This window comes from Suricata suricatta, chromosome 10 (assembly GCF_006229205.1).
Source record: "Suricata suricatta isolate VVHF042 chromosome 10, meerkat_22Aug2017_6uvM2_HiC, whole genome shotgun sequence".
NCBI classification, from domain to species: Eukaryota; Metazoa; Chordata; class Mammalia; order Carnivora; family Herpestidae; genus Suricata; species Suricata suricatta.
Genome location: NC_043709.1, coordinates 24,272,955 through 24,292,003, shown reverse-complemented (window position 1 = coordinate 24,292,003; position 19,049 = coordinate 24,272,955). Strand labels below are relative to the sequence as shown.

At 36.4% G+C, this 19,049-nt stretch overlaps 2 protein-coding genes across 4 annotated transcripts in view; one reads left to right on the top strand and one right to left on the bottom strand.

The window, feature by feature from the left end:
* Nucleotides 1-7,125, top strand: part of METAP2 (methionyl aminopeptidase 2) — a 29,159-nt gene extending 22,034 nt beyond the window's left edge. For both annotated transcript variants that reach the window (XM_029953470.1, XM_029953469.1), the window contains exons 5-11: nt 830-991; nt 1,722-1,903; nt 2,729-2,823; nt 3,085-3,181; nt 5,345-5,448; nt 5,955-6,070; nt 6,777-7,125. In XM_029953470.1, the coding sequence (XP_029809330.1) occupies nt 830-991; nt 1,722-1,903; nt 2,729-2,823; nt 3,085-3,181; nt 5,345-5,448; nt 5,955-6,070; nt 6,777-7,029 (1,009 nt within the window). In that variant the 3' untranslated portion in view covers nt 7,030-7,125. The remainder of the gene's footprint in view (nt 1-829; nt 992-1,721; nt 1,904-2,728; nt 2,824-3,084; nt 3,182-5,344; nt 5,449-5,954; nt 6,071-6,776) is intronic.
* A 2,086-nt stretch (nt 7,126-9,211) lies between these two features.
* Nucleotides 9,212-19,049, bottom strand: part of USP44 (ubiquitin specific peptidase 44) — a 49,307-nt gene continuing 39,469 nt past the window's right edge. For both annotated transcript variants that reach the window (XM_029953467.1, XM_029953468.1), the window contains 3 exons: nt 16,580-16,688; nt 12,180-12,385; nt 9,212-11,008 (listed from right to left, as the gene is read on the bottom strand). In XM_029953467.1, coding sequence (XP_029809327.1) covers nt 10,809-11,008; nt 12,180-12,385; nt 16,580-16,688 — 515 coding nt within the window. In that variant the 3' untranslated portion in view covers nt 9,212-10,808. The remainder of the gene's footprint in view (nt 11,009-12,179; nt 12,386-16,579; nt 16,689-19,049) is intronic.

Below are 19,049 nucleotides of genomic sequence, written 5' to 3'. Positions count from 1 at the left end.
GTCTGAATTTGTCTGCAAGCCATAGTTTGAGGCAAATAGGAATAATCTTGAAGGCATCACTGTATACTGAGTATAATTTATACCTCAGTGATCACTGAGTTGTGAACTGTATATTCAGTATTGCTAGTAATGTGTGAAAGTTATAACAACTTTTTTAAAGATTTTCATTTGAAAACACTGTTTTTGAAAGGTGCTGCTTAAAGGGAGTCAGTGGATCTTCTCATTTCCCAGGTTCTGAATAAAAAATGTTTGTTACCCCTGGCAGTTTTTAAATATGAGCCATATCCTTCAAAGAGCATCATGTGTCTCTTACATTTATATACAATTAGGAGAAATCCTGCAAAAGCATGTAATTTTGATGAAGGTGTATATAGATTACCAGGTCAAGTTTTTGCATTAGAACTTACCCTATTGATGAATTTAAAGGTTAATTTTTGGTGTGGTCTTTTGAAGTCTCTCAGAGTAACCTCGAGTGGAAGGATGATTTTTTTCCCCTCACTTCTTGGTTTCTAGGACTCTCTTCTGGCTTCCCTTTTTTTCCTTTTGTGTTATTTTTGTGTAGCAAAGTTTTAGTCTCTTTGATTATGAATGAAATCTCACTTGAGGACTTTGAGTCTTACAAAAGAATTATCTTGATTTGGCTTGATTACAAGTGTGTGCCTAGTATTTTAGAAACTTTGCTAACGTTTAATTAAGGAAGTTGAATGTGTGACATTTTTATCTAAAATGTCTTATCTTGGTATATTTTTATCTCTCAGATTTTATGCTAATCTGTTTCTTAAGTGACTAATAGTTAAATGACTAATACTATGCTGTACATACTATAAAGGCGAACAGCTGCTTGGAGAACTACAAGTGAGGAAAAGAAAGCATTAGATCAAGCTAGTGAAGAGATTTGGAATGATTTTCGAGAAGCTGCAGAAGCACATCGACAAGTTAGAAAATATGTGATGAGCTGGATCAAGCCTGGGATGACAATGATAGAAATCTGGTAAAAGGAATATATTTTTGTAAGAACATGATTAAAAAACATTCTTTTAGGTGCTAACTCTCCAGTTGTAATGTTTGGGTTTCCTTACTATTTTGCTGAAACTTGAAGTGACGGTTCTAGAAATATGTTCAGAGTTCTTATACTGGAAATGTAATGAGGAAACTGTAAGAGGACATATATGCCTCAAGCACCCTATTTTGTACTTTGTACACTTATATTTGCAAGTCCATACAGTACTCTGATTCTTATTTTCTGTTTGGAAGTCTATTACTTTGCCATCTGACAATCTATTAAAATTATTGGTCAGAAAACAGTTACAATGCAGTGAAGAAACCAAAGTAATTTTTCTCTGGTTTTCCTTTTGAGTAGAAATTGCCTGTAAAAGGCAACAATTCTCTAATTCAGACAGTTTTTAAAATATACAACATTGAACAAATAAAATGTATTCAACATTTATATTAGTCTAAATGGAGAATCCCACTTCCTAGTAACTAAGTTAAATGTGGATTGTGTGATTCTGTTTCTCCAAATTTCTAATGGAATTAAATTTTAAAAATCTTTTAGAAATTAGCTGCTATTTTCATAGCATCAGAGAACTATTACTTATTCACATCCAGGAATTTTTTAGCTCACTCCCAGAAAGTAATTTAAGAGTTTTAGTAAATTCTCTGGACCTGATGACCTTTAAGGTTTATAAGTATAAACATGTAAATAATTTTTTTTTAAATAGTGAAAAGTTGGAGGACTGTTCACGAAAGCTTATTAAAGAGAATGGATTAAATGCAGGCCTGGCATTTCCTACTGGGTGTTCTCTTAATAACTGTGCTGCCCATTATACTCCAAATGCTGGTGACACAACAGTATTACAGTATGATGACATCTGTAAGATTGACTTTGGAACACACATAAGCGGTGAGTTCTTGGAACTAATCCTACCTCCCTCTTGCCCCTCCCTCCAAAAAATAAAGTAGTCTTTCCTCTGTTAGATGGGGCTCAGGTACTTGAACTTCCTGATTTTCTTCTTTATCCCTCACTTTTCAGTACAGTTGTATTGAGCCAGATTTTGAGATTTCCTTTTAAGCATCCTACTAAATGGAATATAATGCAAACCATTGGGTAGTTGAGGTTTATAACTCTTTGTATCAAGGTGAGTAGAAATTAATTTTACCTCTTCATGTTGTTGTTTCAGAAATTTATCCATTATAACAACAACATTTACTTAGAACCTTTAAGTTTACCAACCTTTATATACTTGCTAGCTTTTCTAAATTCTACCTGCAACCTAGTTGAGTACCTTTTATCTCACTTAGGTGAGAAAATAAAGCTCAGATAAAGTACTTACCTGAGGCTTTGCAGAAGCTGCACTAATTGGTGTCTGTAGACCTCTACATTTCCTCTGGCCACAATACTGTTCCTTCGTCCCCTAGGTTTTTCTCTTTTTGATTTGTTTCTGTTTATATTTTTGCTTATACGCTTGGGTTAGTACTATATTGGTATTATCTTGAAATGTTACATACTGACCCTGGAATTAGTCTTTGCATTCTGAATCTTTTATGTAACATATTTATACTTTTTTTCACTTTGATTGTGAATGCTGTCCAGGTACTTGGACTGCTGCCTTCTTTGAACCCCTCATTTTATTTGCCTGTTAACTAGGCAGACTAATAGAGCAGATGCAATAAAGTAGACAAATTGACTCGCTGACACATCAACTTAAAGAAGAATTTTTTCTTACAGGTAGGATTATTGACTGTGCTTTTACTGTTACTTTTAATCCCAAATATGATACATTATTAAAAGCTGTAAAAGATGCCACTAACACTGGAATAAAGGTATGTGGACTGGAAGCACAATTTCATTCAGCATATTTTTAGCATTTATAGACTGTCTAAGCCTTTGGATTATGTAAGACTGATTTACTGCCCATAGAGTTTTAAGTGGGGAATTCTAGTATAATACACCAAAGGCTTTTATAAAAGAAGTTACAATGTACAAAGCAGTTCATCTAATTGTTCTTTATTTTAGAATACTAATAAATTGCAGTAAAATTATGCATTTTGAGTAATAAGGTATATATATCATTTTGTTTTTAGTGTGCTGGAATTGATGTCCGTCTGTGTGATGTTGGTGAGGCCATTCAAGAAGTTATGGAATCCTATGAGGTTGAAATAGATGGGAAAACATACCAAGGTATGTTTTTTAAAAATGTATATTATTTTGAAATACATGTGACCTCTTGCAGAGTTAATTTTGCAAAGTAGTGTTGAAGGAATATATATAGAGAAACCAGAGGGTAAATGACTTCCTCATATTAGGAAAACTCTGGTCACTAGGTGGGAACTCTTACCAAGCTACTGTGGTAACTGATAAGATGCCCAGGGATTTATCCAAGGTTGGCCAAAATATAGGTTTTCTGTGACTAAGTCAACTTGAGGCTCAGAGAGAAGCCAGAGACTGACTGTCCATTGATGAGCCCTTCTCCTTTTTTTTTGTTATAGTTGGGTTCAGAATTTAGAGTCTAGTTAATTCCTTGTGTCTTTTCTTTAATCTTTATTCCCTTTGTCTCTTGGTCTTTCCTAGCCACTTGCCTTAGGTACACAGCCCCAGAGTCACCTGTGCTTTTTGCTCCTCTCCCAGCTCGCAGGGTTTGACCACTGTCCTCCTTCCTGATCTGTGCTGTTCTCTAACCGCTGTTCTGATAACTTTCTTAAGCAGTATTTCCAGTGTTTCCTTTAACTAAATCCTGTCTCTCCCTTATAGTCATCTGAGCAGAGACCTTCATGCCTCCTTGACCTCAGTAAACTCACATCATTTAGCACTCTTTGCGTGACCTTGTTGATTATGACAGACTACTTCATTTCTACCAACTGCAGGAGGTGTTCTTCCTCTGCAACCGGATGGTGTCTGTCCTTCTTGCTTACAAATCTGTAATCCTGTGAACATCAGCGCAAATCAATTAATTTGTACAGTATAGTCAATATAATTGTCATTGTTTCATTGTTATAGAGTTGAAAAAACTTTGCTACCTAATTCTGCCTTAAAAGAAAGGCAGTTCATACTGAGAATTGTAGCACTGCTGAGGTAGATTTTTTGACACCATTTTTATTGTGGAGTACCTCTGAAAATACATGCAACATAAAAATTCAGTTAAACAATTGTTAAAGCCATGTAATTTTTTCTCTCAAGAAATAGAATATTGTCAGCATTCCATATTCTGGAATATTCCTTCAATGCTGTATACCCTTTTGAATTACAGCAGTTTTCAAAACCTCTAGCAGACCATCGTCTTGAGTGCTAAAGTATTTACGTTTGCTTTTCTTAATGTCTTTATTATCTATCTATGCATCCTTTAGCAAGGATTTAATTGTGCTTAACTTTGATATGTATAATAATAAAACAGTATTTATACAATTGTGCCTGTTCTTTTTTCTTTAGGTTTTATTTGTTGTTCAGTGTAACCTTTTGTTTTTATTGTTGAGTAGTGTTCCATTGTGTGAATATACCATAATTTATTCTGTCATGGTCTCAGGACCTTGGAGTTTTTTAGATTTTCCTTATTAACATTTGGGATGTGCTATAATTATAAAATTTAAGATTTTAATTTGGAGGCTTTGCAAAGGGTAAGAGACTTGGGAAAAAGGGAAGTGCGGATTCCATTGTATAAGCCAAAACTTTCTGGAATTTTCTACACCCTGGTGGCAGTCCTGCTAGATTGATTTTGTGTCCTGGGATCTTCAAGCTCTAGCACTGGAAGTCCAGCCCCTTTGTCAACTGAATTAAAAACTGTATGAGTTGGTTTGTGGAGGGAAAAAAAAGTGTAAGGTTTTATAGCCTATCATTTTGACACAGTATCCTCATTTTCACGTTACCTTTTAGTCCCTAACCATAAAAATATTTTTTATGTTCATAATCACTCTGTACAAGGTATTTTATAACTTTTTATTAACAATACCTCCTTAAGGGCACTTGGCTGGCTCCATCCAAGGAGTGTGAGACTTTATCTCCAGGTCGTGGGGTTGAGTCCCATGTTGGGTGTAGAGATTATTTAAATAAAAAAAAACAACTTTTAAAAGTGAACAAAAAACAATATTTCCTTAGATGACCCCTATTGTTACCTCATCACATAGTTTATTCTTTTCCCATCATCCCCCTTTACTCCCTTCTAGTTTTTTAATAAATTGCAATTAACATCTTTTCCATATTCCACTAGTTTTCCAGTTTGTATTATTTAATATGTCCGTGTGAAGTTATTTAGTAGTGCCATATCATTTTTTAATCAATGCTTGAACTCTGTGCCAGAAAGCCAAGAGATATGTTTGTGCTTCTGAAAATAACTATTTTCTGTTATGCCAGTGAAACCAATTCGTAACCTAAATGGACATTCAATTGGGCCATATAGAATACATGCTGGGAAAACAGTGCCCATCGTGAAAGGAGGAGAGGCTACAAGAATGGAGGTGTGTATGCCATACATACAAGTGTTTATTGTAAAGCGTTTTGATTTTTTTTTCCAAACTAAAGTTAATGATAGTTGAGTATTTGGTATGTCGAGCAAAGTTAACTTGCAATCTGTACTGGTCTGTGTGAGTATGCACACTGTGTCTGGTCAGGCCAGGGCTCGCTCAGCTGTGGAAGTTGGGTATGTTAAAGAATTGTTGATTCAACACTTAGTGAGTATTTACTAAGCATCTCTTAGATATCAGTCTCTTTAGTAATCACTGAGGATGTAGTAGTGAACAAAATAAAATTCCCTGCCTGTATAAAGCCTACATTCTCACAGGACAACATAGACCAAAAAGTGCTAAGGTGATAAAGCAGGGAAGGGTGGGTAATGACTGCCAGGGGGTTGTTTCATGTTGTTTCTTATATGAAGTAAATAGTACCTCAGCCTGAAGTTAACAAATGACAATTTTAATTAGTTCTGAATTTTTCTTCTCTCTCCTTCACCTTACATATTATTTAGGAAGGAGAAGTGTATGCCATTGAAACCTTTGGAAGCACAGGAAAAGGTGTTGTTCATGATGATATGGAATGTTCACATTATATGAAAAATTTTGATGTTGGACATGTGCCAATTAGGTGAGAGACTATTGTTTTTATATGAGTATTAAGTTTCTTTTCCCAGTTAGTAGTAGTTCTAAAAATGTGACAAACATCCACAGTGGTGTATTCATTAATGTGCAATTCTGTAGCCTATTAATAAGTTGTATGGATTTTTATAATACAGCAAGGAAAGTGGCTTGTTAAAAATCTTAACTGAGATGAAAATGATACAGGCAAGTATTCTCTTCAGATCGTTTCTAATAATAGTAATACTTTGAGAGAGAATCATTTCGCTGGCATTTCTAGGTTTTTGTTCTTAATATTTTCCTATTGATAAACTTTCTATATTTACCTTTTTTTTCCCCCTTAAACTTTTTGGAGAAGATGGTTGAAGGATGGATTTATACCTCCTTTATGTGCAGGTCTTTCAGCTTGGTGCACAAAAAAGGAAATTCCCACCATAACACTGTCGATAAGTCTCTACTGGGAATTTAACACATACATGTGTAGACACACAAGTAAACACGTAAGATAGTCTTCAGCTGGTCTCCCATTCAGCTGCTGGCTGTAATTAGGTATGGGCTGTTATACATTCTTACTTTTGAATGTTGAAAGAGGCCACAAAAAGTTTTTTGAAGCTAATTACTGAGTAAAACCACAGCTACCATATGAGTTTCCCTTAATGAGGAAAATGAGATGGTAACTTTTTAGCCACCTGTTAATTTTGGATTTTCTCCTCTAGGCTTCCAAGAACAAAACACTTATTAAATGTCATCAATGAAAACTTTGGCACCCTTGCCTTCTGCCGCAGATGGCTGGATCGCTTGGGAGAAAGTAAATACTTGATGGCTCTGAAGAATCTGTGTGACTTGGGCATTGTAGATCCATATCCACCATTATGTGACATTAAAGGATCATATACAGCACAGTTTGAACATACCATACTGTTGCGTCCAACGTGTAAAGAAGTTGTCAGCAGAGGAGATGACTATTAAACTTAGTCCAAAGCCGCCTCAACATCTTTTATTTTCTAAGCTTTGTTGGAATACATATACCAGAATTAATTTGCAACATGTTGTTTAACAGTGGACCTATGTAATGCTTTTATCCATGTTTAAGGAAGGACTTTGATCAAATGCAAACCATCTAATGTAATCAGCCAAGGAAAAAGCTTTCAGGACTTTCAAATGTTAACTGTTTTTCCCGTCTAGGAAATGCTATAAAGCTCAAATTAGTTAGGAATGACTTATACATTTTTTGTTTTGAACACCTAAGAGATGCTTTCCAGATATTTATATTGCCATATTCTTAATTGAATGCTTTGAATGACTACATCCAATTCTGCACCTATACCCTCTGATAATGCTTTTTAACCTTCCTGGAATCCATTTTCTAAAAAATAAAGACATTTTCAGATCTGAGAGCTACATTTGAATGTCTGTGGTTATAATTCTGCACAGAAAATAGCTAAACTTCGTAACAGGGAAATGTAAAGCCTTTTATCTGGATTGTAGACCTCTACACTGAAACTTTTCTTCTGACATAATGGCTAAAACAATCTATACATGCATAATGTGGGAAAATCTTCATAAATTAATATAAAGCTTTATTTGGCCTTTATTTTCTTTTTAGAGCTATATTAGTCTTTGTCTTTCATTTTTTTCTCCTGACAGTATGAAGATTAACTGAAACATGACCTAGTAGGAACATTGTATCAACATGAAACCTTGACTTAATAAATAAAATCTCAGTATTCAGATCCTTTATCCAGTGGTAGTATTTATCAGGGAATGTATTCAGCTTATTCAACAAACCAAAAGGGCATTTAAAACTACGAATACTAGAACTGGAAAACTTCCCATACTTGGATCTTGCTCTAGTTAGAAAAGTTAAATTGAATTAAATCATTAGGCTTTCCCATTAATGAACCAAATTCACCCTGCCCCTCAACTGGCTTGAGTTCAAAACTATGGGTGGCATTTTAGGAAGTGAGGTTACAGTACCACTAATTATGTCAGCTAAATACATAAGTTGAATGTAAGATGCCTCATATTTACATGTTTGAACTGAGTCCCACTATAGATTCTTGAACAAATTGCCTGAATTCTTTGTAACTGATTTGTTGGGAATGTTCCAACATAATTTCAGAATTGTTTATGTACCAGGGTAAAGCCTTAATTTGTATATGCTTTATTTAGCACAATAAGATTCACTGCCTCTGGGATGCTGTTTAGTTTGTATTTTGTTCAATGTTTTTCTCATAGGAAGAAAAACTGGATTTCTGTACTTAGATCACTTATTAGAGCTACAAATGAATGTTATCTTGTGGGATGAACGATCTAGTTTTCAGTTATATGAGCCATGTTTATTATGGTGCTAATGTTCAATAGCTACTTTCGGACGATTTTTTCCGATTTCTGTGATGTGCTAGTGGCAGAGCAGAGCACACCAGCTCATGCTTAGACATGTTCCGGGACTCGGGCCCTTCAGCTAGTTCATTTGGGGTTCTGAGTCCATACTTCTTTGATGTGTTTTGGTGGGACATATAAAGTGTCTCCATTTCTAAGCTCAAGAGTTTTATAATGAGTGAAGAATATTGGAGCTTTATTTATACTCTTCTGCAGTAGGGATCTCAAACCAGTTATGACCTCCAAGCTCTTGTCCCAGTAACTCTTGTGAGCAGTAGCATTGCTGCACACCCCTGGAATAGTTGGAAGAAATATGATCTTGTAAATAGGAAAGCTGTCACTTAAATTGTATTGTTTACCTACTAGCCATGTATCTCTTGAAATCATTTTGTTATGTTTACAATGATGTACCTTATTAGTGACAAATTATTAGTTGATGTTTAACAAATAGTGCCTTTAGTAAATTATTTTACAACCAAAACACGTTGTTTTTTGTTAGATTAACTTAGCTGAATGTAGAAGTCTACACTGAGATGCACAATAAGAAATCTTTCTGTTCTTTGGCTAGGGTTTGGTTTTGTAAATTTAATACATTTTTTTATGTCCGTTTTAGGTTTAGAAAAACAGCACCAAGTACAGAGTTCCCACATACCCCCTTGACCTCACACACACAGCCTTCACCCTAGATTATCTCCCTAAAATCAGGTGCTAAAGTGTATAGCAGTTCACTAAAGTAATCCTTGAAATTAAAAAAGGCTAGACTCAGGTATTTTGATCACATAAATCTTTAATGAGGTATAATTACATTAGCAATTGAGGTAACAATTTGCATAGGTATTTAAAAGAAGAATTTTAAACCAGCCATTTAATACTCAGGCTGTATTTTGGCATAAATGATATGTCTGTTCAGTGATAAATTCTCATTGCACTTCATGATCAGCTGTCCCAATGAATTGCTCTCTAAAATTTAAGGAAAGTTTTCTAATAGAGGGCCTTTTCAAGCTTATACTTAATAGATGAGCACTGGCAGAAAACAGCATTCTATAGGATATCTTTCATGAAGATTTCAACCGACAAGCAAACTTAGAGTAAATGATCTTCCCGTGGTTAACACTAAGATGAGAAAGAGCTGATCTCTAGAGGTTAGGGGACAAATTAGCAGCAGGAGAATTTTAAAGAGATCTCATAAGATTATTTGGGAAGAGCAGAGAGGATGTCATAGTATATTTAACAAAAAGTTTAGATAATTTTTTAAAAAGGTAGGGCCAAGTGTTTGAATATCTGAGGGTCCTACTCTTCACATAATCGGCGCAAGAGTAAGTAATCCAGCTTTTATTTAGAGAAATGAGATGCTGAACATAATGCCCAGTTGTCAATTTTGAACAATTCTCTGCCCTAAGCAATTTTTTCTCTTCAAGAAGACTTTTTTCCTTTAAACTAAAAATCTTATGATAGAGTACAAAGCTTTTAAGAGATCTAATGTTAAACATAACAAAACTCATACCCAAGTTAAACTGTACTTGCTTACCATAATACACTGCTGAAAATCAGGTTTTTGGTAAGACTGCTTTATTAGAATCTGGACAAACCTGTTTGCGGCCAAACTAATCATCGTTATAGTCCAAACCATCGTTTTCATGTCCGCAGTACTGAAGTAACTTAAATATACTATTTATAAAGCGGTCATTTTCATTTGTGTAAAGTTTGACGATGCCAAATAAAGAACAATTAACTAAAAATTAATACATTTTTGAAAAAAATGAAGTTTCATTAACCAAAGTAATGTCTATTTTGAGTTCTGTAACACACTAAGCCTCAGTAGTACCAATTAGTGTGACTGATGAGTATTTAGGTAATACCTTGGTATTTCACAGTGAATATAGTAGTTTGACTCCCTTTTCAAGGGGCAAAGATAACTTCAGTATACAAATGGCCTGAAAGAAAAATCATTTTTGGTAAGACTATTAGTGAAGACTCTAATTTCCACCTATAAGAATTTGTATAGAAAATACCTACAAAAGATAAATAAAAAAATGTATAAAATGGTGCCACCTCAACTTCAGGAAAAGATTGCACAAATTCATGATCTGAGCCAATTAAGACATCAAAATATAAAAGAGGTAATGCCAGTCCGAAGTAAACACTGAAAGTTTAAAACTCCCAAGTTCTTGAAAAAAGTTTAGTTACATGCTATCATTGATATACATGTTTATGCTCATTTTGTCTCTGTAAAAAGTTTTGTTGTAGATACAAAATGTATAAACAGTGCACTGATTTCTAAGTAAAAAAACAACGAAGCTCAAGATTGTAAGCCCTTTTAAAAAGTATATATAAAATCAAAAGAAGAAAGCCCCACTGTCTTTGGATCAGCTAAGAATTTCATTAGAAGAGGTATCCGCTTCTTCATTGGGATGTTGGCTACCAGACAGGAGTTCTGGAGGCAAGAGTTTAGAATGTCCATTCTCAGTAACTCGCTGGGTATAAAACAAGATATAAGCTTGGGCCTTGCATACTTCATCCATAGTGCACATGCTTAGCTTGGAATCATTGCAATGTACCCAGAACCCTAGAGTGAAGCACAGAAATAGACCTTAATGTTTATGAAGAATTTTAGAAGTTTCTAGTATAAATTAAAATGGATTTAAAGGCATTAGTTTCAGTGAGAGTTATAGTTTCTTTGAAGGGAAACTAGCCAACTCATTTCTTTTAACGAGAACTATAGCTTGGGCAGTATGTTACTCTGGATTTATCTACCTTTGTTCTGGAAGTAATTTGATGTTGAATCTGATTAGTTCACCTGACACAATCTTTAATTCCAGGTATAATCTTACCAGTTAATGCTTTTGCTGCTAATCTGCTATAACGCAAACAGTGTACAACTCACTGTTGGTAGTTTATTGTTAAATTGCCTTCGTGGATTCTGTGGGCTTTCTGTCCATGCATCCTTTGTGTTTGTTGTGTGCAGGGTGAGGGGGAATGGTATGGACAGGGAGGCTCAGTCTTCGTTCAGTAGTAGGTAAGGAAGCGGAAATAAATAGTGAAACCTAAATCACTTGCTACCTATGCAGAGACTGTCCTTGAGGGTCCATGGAGGCAGCAAGTGAAAGTGAGTTTTGTTAAAACCTAAACTCAGAGTTGATTCTATCTGTGATCTCCAGTTTATTAGGTGCTCTCTTCTCTAGCAAAATTAACTAGATGAAACCAGTAAACAGAAGATTTGCTCTTAAAAATGTGCCTGTAATAAAAGATAGCACTAGGGCACCTGGGTGCTCAGTTGGTTAAGTGTCCGATTTCAGCTCAGGTCATGATCTCACAGTTGGGGAGTAAAGCCCCGTGTCAGGCTCCATGCTGACAGCTGGGAGCCTGGAGCCTGCTTCGGATTCTGTGTCTTCCTCTCTGTCTGCCCTCCCCCACTGGTGCTCTGTCTCTATCTCAAAAATTAATAAACATGAAAAAAATTATTAAAAAAAGATTGCACTGAATTAATGTGACCATACTTCTTACCCTATTGCTAAGCCTTTGAAAGTCAAAACTACTACAATCCTGCAGAAGATACCCATTTTCTGCAGAAACCTGGTTTTTTATATGAACTACACAAATATTCTTGAAAGAAAACAGAAGGTCAAGTAACTTTACTTAAGATGATTTAGTGGCCAATTTAGAAATTGTAAAGCATAAACTCTAGCTTCCAAATTTGACCCAAGATAAAATACTTTTCCCCATCTACCCATCTATACCTCCTTCAGAATTATAGCAGTAGGCGGTGTAGTGTCCTGAGCCAAATCCTTTCCCATGGTGCATTACTACAGCAGATAAATCATAGATAAAACATTCTGGTCTGAGGGATTTCAGGGATTCCCTGCAGCAGTAAGGCTCCATGTTTAAAATTTCTTCAAAGCCAACATGAACACCAATTTTCTCTCGGTTATTATGTCCTGACCACCTGTGAACAAACCAGGAAAAATTATTTTAAAAAAATCAAGGGAATATAACCATGTACTAGGTTCGGACAGTCATAATAGAAGGTCTCAGTAGAAATACAAAGTACATATATAAGAAAATGTAAAATCCTTTCAATGTTGAAGTTGGCTATAAATGGAAGAATTGAGACTTATTAAACAGATCTGGTCAGGTTCTAAAGTATTTGCCTTCTGTAGTTAGATGATAATATAGGAAGAAACTTAGTATAGGAAGGAAATTATGGCCCTATGGCAGCTTCCCCTTTCTAATGGATTAATTCAAGGTACCAATGAGTTTTCAAATTTTTACTTATTATTTTTTAAACATTTATTTTTTGGGGCACCTGGGTGGCTCAGTTGGTTAAGCGGCTGACTTCTGCTCAGGTCATGATCCCACGGTTCATGGATTTGAGACCCACATCAGGCTCTGTGCTGACAGCTCAGAGCCTGGAGCCTACTTCGGATTCTGTGTCTCCCTCTCTCTCTGACCCTCCCCCACTCATGCTCTGTTTCTGTCTCAATAATAAATAAACAACATCTAAAAAAATTTTTAAAAAGACTTATTTTTTATTTTTTTTTAAGTTTATTTATTTTGAAAGAGACTGAGAGAGTGCTAGCAGGGTAGGGGCAGAGAGGAGGGGGGAGAAAGAGAATCCTAAGCAGGCTCTGCACTGTCGGCACAGCCCGCCCCAGAGCTGGAATCTATGACTCTGGGATCATGACCCGAACTGAAATCAAGAGTCGGATGCTCAATTGACTGAGACACCCCAGGTGCCCCTAAAGATTTTAAGAAATCTCTACACCCAACACGGGACTTGGACTCACAACCCCAGGACCAAGACTGGCAGGCTCCACTAACCACCCGAGCCAGGTGCCCCACCAAATGGGTTTTAATTCTCTATTGCCTTGTCACGCCCTAAGGGGGATACCCCAGAAAATAGAGTTTGTACTTGGAAGACATATTCTGGATCCTTCTTGGCCAGATGTGGAGGGGAAAAAAAAAAAACAGAACAAAACCTCTAATATCTCAGAACACTTCAGAATTTTCTAAAAAATACACATATAGGAACTGTATCCCTTCCTTATAAGTCAGCACAATCCTCATTAGGGACAAAACTCAAATAATGTCTCTGTACTGTCATTTTCTTAGTCTGTTGGTCATTTTTCTTAGTACTGGATCAAAACATGGCAAACTTTTTATCACACAGAGTATGAGGGGATGTTACACGGGAAGATAATGCAATGTATGGTTCTTTGAAAGGATTATAATGCAGCTTAGGGTACTGTGGTGCAGAGATAAAAGGCATAGATGAAAATATGATAGCATTAAAGTACTAAAGCATGAAGTTATGATAAATAATGGTAGAGAAGGGAGAAAGGAACATAGCTTTTGTGAAGTCAAAATATGTGAAGATGCTATTAGTACAATATAAAATGGTTTGGAACTAAAGGTGAGACTTGCAAATTAAATTATCAGCTGGACTAAGAGTGATATCCCAGTTCTTCCCATGAAATGTACTAAAGATCTTACATCCAGTGCACCTTTAACTAATCAGGATGGACGACCAAGCATGTAGGAAAAAAAAAAGGGGGGGGGGGACATGCTTAACCCAAGTTCCTATAATTCTTATTCACAAGTTTATCCTGAAAGCAGGATAAACAAAATTTCTGAATCAGAAATCTCTGAAGGGTCAAAAATGTTTGGGGCAGAAAATGGAAAGGGATAGAGTCAAACAGGTTTAACTCTAAGGAGAGCTTCAAATACCAGGTTAAAGCAGCAATTATGAAGAACAGGAAGTTCTTCAACAGTTTATAGTAGCAGATTCAGTACCAATTTAAGTAACAAAAATTTGAGTCCTTTCAGTTCTTTCTTTACAGTATTTCATTTACGTTCTTATCTCTCCATGCTCCCTGGCGCTGGAATACAGTATTAACCTCCTAACTAATCCTCCAGTTTCCATTCCACCTGATTTTAGGCACAATGGCAGGTGTCACCTGACTTCACAAAACATTTTATTGTATACCCTTCTCTGTTCCTTCCTCCATACCTTTCTTCATGTTGCTCCCTTATGCTAAAATGCTCCTCCTTCTATAGATGCCCCATTCATTTAAATATTTTTGGCCAACTACTATGCACAAAACTTGGTTCTGGGCCTTGGGATACAGGAATAAAATAGGCAGTGTCCCTGTCATTACTGAGCTCTGTTTCACTGGCAGAGTAAGAGCAATAGGTGATGGGTTTTGCCATCAGCAGAATTAAGGTGATGTGATAATGAGGGTTGTGAGGGACTACCTTTTCTTTTCTTTTTTTCTTTTTTTTTTTTTAAAGAAAGAGACCTTGAACAAGGGTCAGAAATCTTAAGTGCTCAGCATGGAGACCAATGCAGGGATCGATTCCACAACCCTGGGATCATGACCAGAGCCGAAATCAAGGGTCGGATGCTTAACTTAATGGGCCACCCAGGTTCTTTGAGCAGTGCTACTTTTAAATAGGATGGTCAGGGAAGTCTGCTCTAAAGAGATGACATATAAACTAAGAATTGAATAATATAAAGACCCCTATGCCATTAGAGAGGCTTTGAGAACATTAGCTAATTCTCTGTTCCAATTCTCTGATAAATCAATTTGTATATAATTTGTGATACTTAGTATTCCGATTTCACCACAATTTCTGTACACGCCTAATTATAATCTTGAGGAAAGGAGCCCACTTTATATTCCCCAAAGAATATAGAACAACATCTTGCATTCACCAGCACTCACATGTTATTTGCTGACTGTACCTTTAAGAGCTTCAATAAGTTATTGAAGTGAAATAACTGACCATAGTTAACAGTGAATAGCTCTGAGAAGTAGGACTGAGAGGAAAAAGGTACTTATTTTGGGCTTTTACTTTACCTTCTGTAAGGTTTGATTTAAAAAAAAATATTATTTTAATTATAAAGAAAACTACATTTTTTAATGTTTATGTATTTTTGAAGGACAAAGAGACAGAGCATGAGCAGGGGAGGGGCAGAGAGAGAGGGAGACACAGACTCTGAAGCAGGCTCTGGGCTCTGAGCTAGCTGTCAGCACAGAGCCCGGCATGGGGCTCAAACTCATGAACCGTGAGATCATGACCTGAATTGATGTCAGACGCCTAACTGACTGAGCCACCCAGGCATCCCAATTATTAAAAAAACTTTGAACAAACATAACCCAATATATGAAAAACATGGTCTCAGTAGTTTTCAAATCATAGCACATAAAGTCATTTAAGAGAAGAATAAGCTCTAAGGTTAACATGGTTATTACAAAGTATGAAACCATACGCTTTGCTTAACCAACAGTTTTGCAAACTAATTCACCGTTTAAACGTATTTCTAAACACAAGTTTTTTGTTTGTTTTTGTTAACCGCTCTTAATTGAACTTATTTTTCTAAGAATGAAGTAATTGGGTCAAATCTTCTAAGTTCTAAATTAAAAACTTTTATACCTAAAATATGCTGAATGAGCATATTTTAAACTCTATATGCAGCAGCTTACATGGAGAATCATATTACTGAGCAGACCAATATGGAGGGGTCTACTCATTAGCAATGCTTTCTACAAGGGAAGCTAATCAGAAGTTCAGTTATTGAATATGGTGTTTACGGGCCAAGGCTAGAGATGATGACAGGATATTTTTGTCTTTAAAAAAAAAGCAGAAGTAGGGGTGCCTACTTAGTCAAGCACCCGACTCTCGATTTTGACTCAAGCTATGATCTCACAGATCCTCATATTGAGCCCCACGTGGAGCTCTGTGCTGACAGTGTGGAGCCTGCTTGGGATTCTCTTTCTCTTTGCCCCATGTACACACACACTCACTCTCTCAAATAAATAAACATTTAAAAAATAAACAAATGCAAAAGTAGGTAGATAGATGTTAAATCATCTATCTACTAGCCAAGTATATACTACTAAAATCTGGTTCATTATGTGTGTTAAGTTTTGAAGCATGATAAACACAAGGGATGATTAAATTAGAAGTGTAAAGTTGGAGGGGTGCCTGGCTGGCTCAGTTGGTATATCATGTGACTCTTGATCTTGGCATTGTTAATTTCAAGCCCCATGTTGAATGTAGAGATTGCTTAAAAATAAAAAATCTGTAAAGCAAACAAACAAATGCGGTGTGTAGCTGTGATACCACTACTACTAACCTGAATCGTTTAAGATGTAGTCGGAGAACCTGAGGTAGGTGACAAATCATAAGCTGTTTTCGTGCTTCTGTGAGTACAACTGATTTTGAGGAAAACCTTCTACGCTTTGCTGTGGTATCAAAGACAGAATGAGAATCAAATTTAAGATCCAAAGAAATGCTGAATAAATACTTTAGACATGTATTATTAAGCATCTTCTCTGTCACAGGCATTGCACTGTGCTAGAGATAAGGAGATACTTGCTCTAAAAAAACTTATAAGTACAAACACACACACAGACACACACAAGAGCTTATCAAGGTAGATAGACATGTACACAATTCAGTACATGATTTAATATAATCCTGTGGATATAGTCCTACAATATTTAAAAAAATATTAAAAAATTTAAAATTTGGCTAAGTCAGAGTGGCTAAAATGAACAAATCAAGAGACTATAGATGCTGGCGAGGGTGTGGAGACACGGGCACCCTCCTATATTGTTGGTGGGAATGTAAACTGGTGCAGCCGCTCTGGAAAACAGTGTGGAGGTTCCTCAAAAAACTATCCATAGAATTCCCTTATGACCCAGCAATAGCACTGCTAGGGATTTACCCAAGAGATACAGAAATGCTGATGCATAGGAGCACATGTACCTCAATGTTCATAGCAGCACTGTCAACAATAGCCAAAACATGGAAAGAGCCTAAATGTCTATCACCTGATGGTGGTATATATACACAATGGAGTATTACATGGCAATGAGAAAGAATGAAATATGGCCATTTGTAGGAAAGTGGATGGACCTCAAGGGTGTCATGCTAAGTGAAATAAGTCAGGCAGAGAAGACAGATACCATGTGTTTGCACTAATAGGTTTAACAGGAAAACAGGAGAAACCTAATGGAGGACCAAGGGGAAGGGAAGAGGGAGAGAGAGTTGAGGAGAGAGAGGGATGCAAAACTTGAGAGACTATTGAATGCTGAAAATGAACTGAGGGTTGAAGGGGAAAGGGGAGGGGGGAAAAGAGGTGGTGGTGATGGAGGAGGGCACTTGTGGGGAAGAGAACTGGGTGTTATATGGAAACCAATTTGACAATAAACTATCAAAAACAGAAAAAAAATGGATTTGGCTAGCCAATTAATAGGAAAGGTTAAAACTTTCCTTAAACATACTTTAATATACATTTCCCAAATTCTTAATTTAAACAGTTACCATGGTCAGTTCATTTACTGAGGTTAATCAGAAGCCCAATGGGGACAGGTCCTTAATTGCTCAGAGCACCCTTCCCCCTTCCTGACAAAGCAGTCCTTTACTAGCTCTGTGCTTGAGGACTCCCTCAGTGTCTCGCTTTGGCTATTTTCGTACAAATCTTAAACAGGTGGCACTTCAGATTCTTTTTGTTGTCTCCTCTGCTTCTTTAAAGGTCCACCTACGAATTGTACCCTGCAGCTTCAGGCTGGGCCACTTTCTACCAGAGTTTGATCTGGACACCTAGGAGCTGTCCTTCACTTATGCAGCAGCTCCGACTCCAGTCATAGCAGCAGCTGCTTCTGCTATAGCAGGTGGAACCAGTCCCCCACGGGACTGTCCTCTAAGCCATCTCCACCTGCCACCACACAGCTTTCCTCCATGCCTCTGCCCCTGACATCCAGGAATCCGGTGCTGCTGAATGTCCTGGAGCTACATTTGAATTGTCTCCCTGAATATATGGCCCAGGTGTAGCTAGATAAGTGATGTCAGCTCCCTGACTTGTCATTTTAAACACTTGACGGGATGTATTAAATTAGAATAGCTCTTGTGGGCCTTTATTTGGTAGGTCCAGCACACACACACAAAAACATGTTATAAAATCATATTCTGCATTCATTCATAATATCTATCTATTCCCAGATTTGGTGATGAAAGCATCTAGGACCATTCACATTTATGTCCAAGAAAAAAATATACTTCACCATTTGAATTTGATAGAGGTTTATTTTGTTCTAACCTTATAAATCTTAGGGTTATATACTTAAAACAAAATTCATATTACCCAGCACTCAAAAAATTTTAGTATAAGTCATTCTAAGAAAGCCATCACATCAATTGATGTGACATTTCTTCAATGCTGAAACATCTAATATTTCTTTTATATTACTTTAGAAGTTTAGTATCTAAAACCCTAGAATCATTTTTTTCCAGACATGGAAATTAAAATACTTGAAAATATATGGTATAAACACTAAGATGCCACATGCACATTGATAGAGAAGATAAAGACACTAGCTAAGGACACAGCAGATCTGTCATGGTTTTATATACCATTTCCCTGGAGGAGGATGACGCTTCTCTTTAACTGAAATGACCATTTCATCCCCCAGTGGTGGGTTCCTCTGTTCACCTCAATGAGGGAGTTTCTCCTAATAGATCTTGAATGTTTCTTCCATTAAAGTGTTTTACTTCTATCCATAACAATTAGAACAATGACTAACAGAGAAGAGACAGTAGAT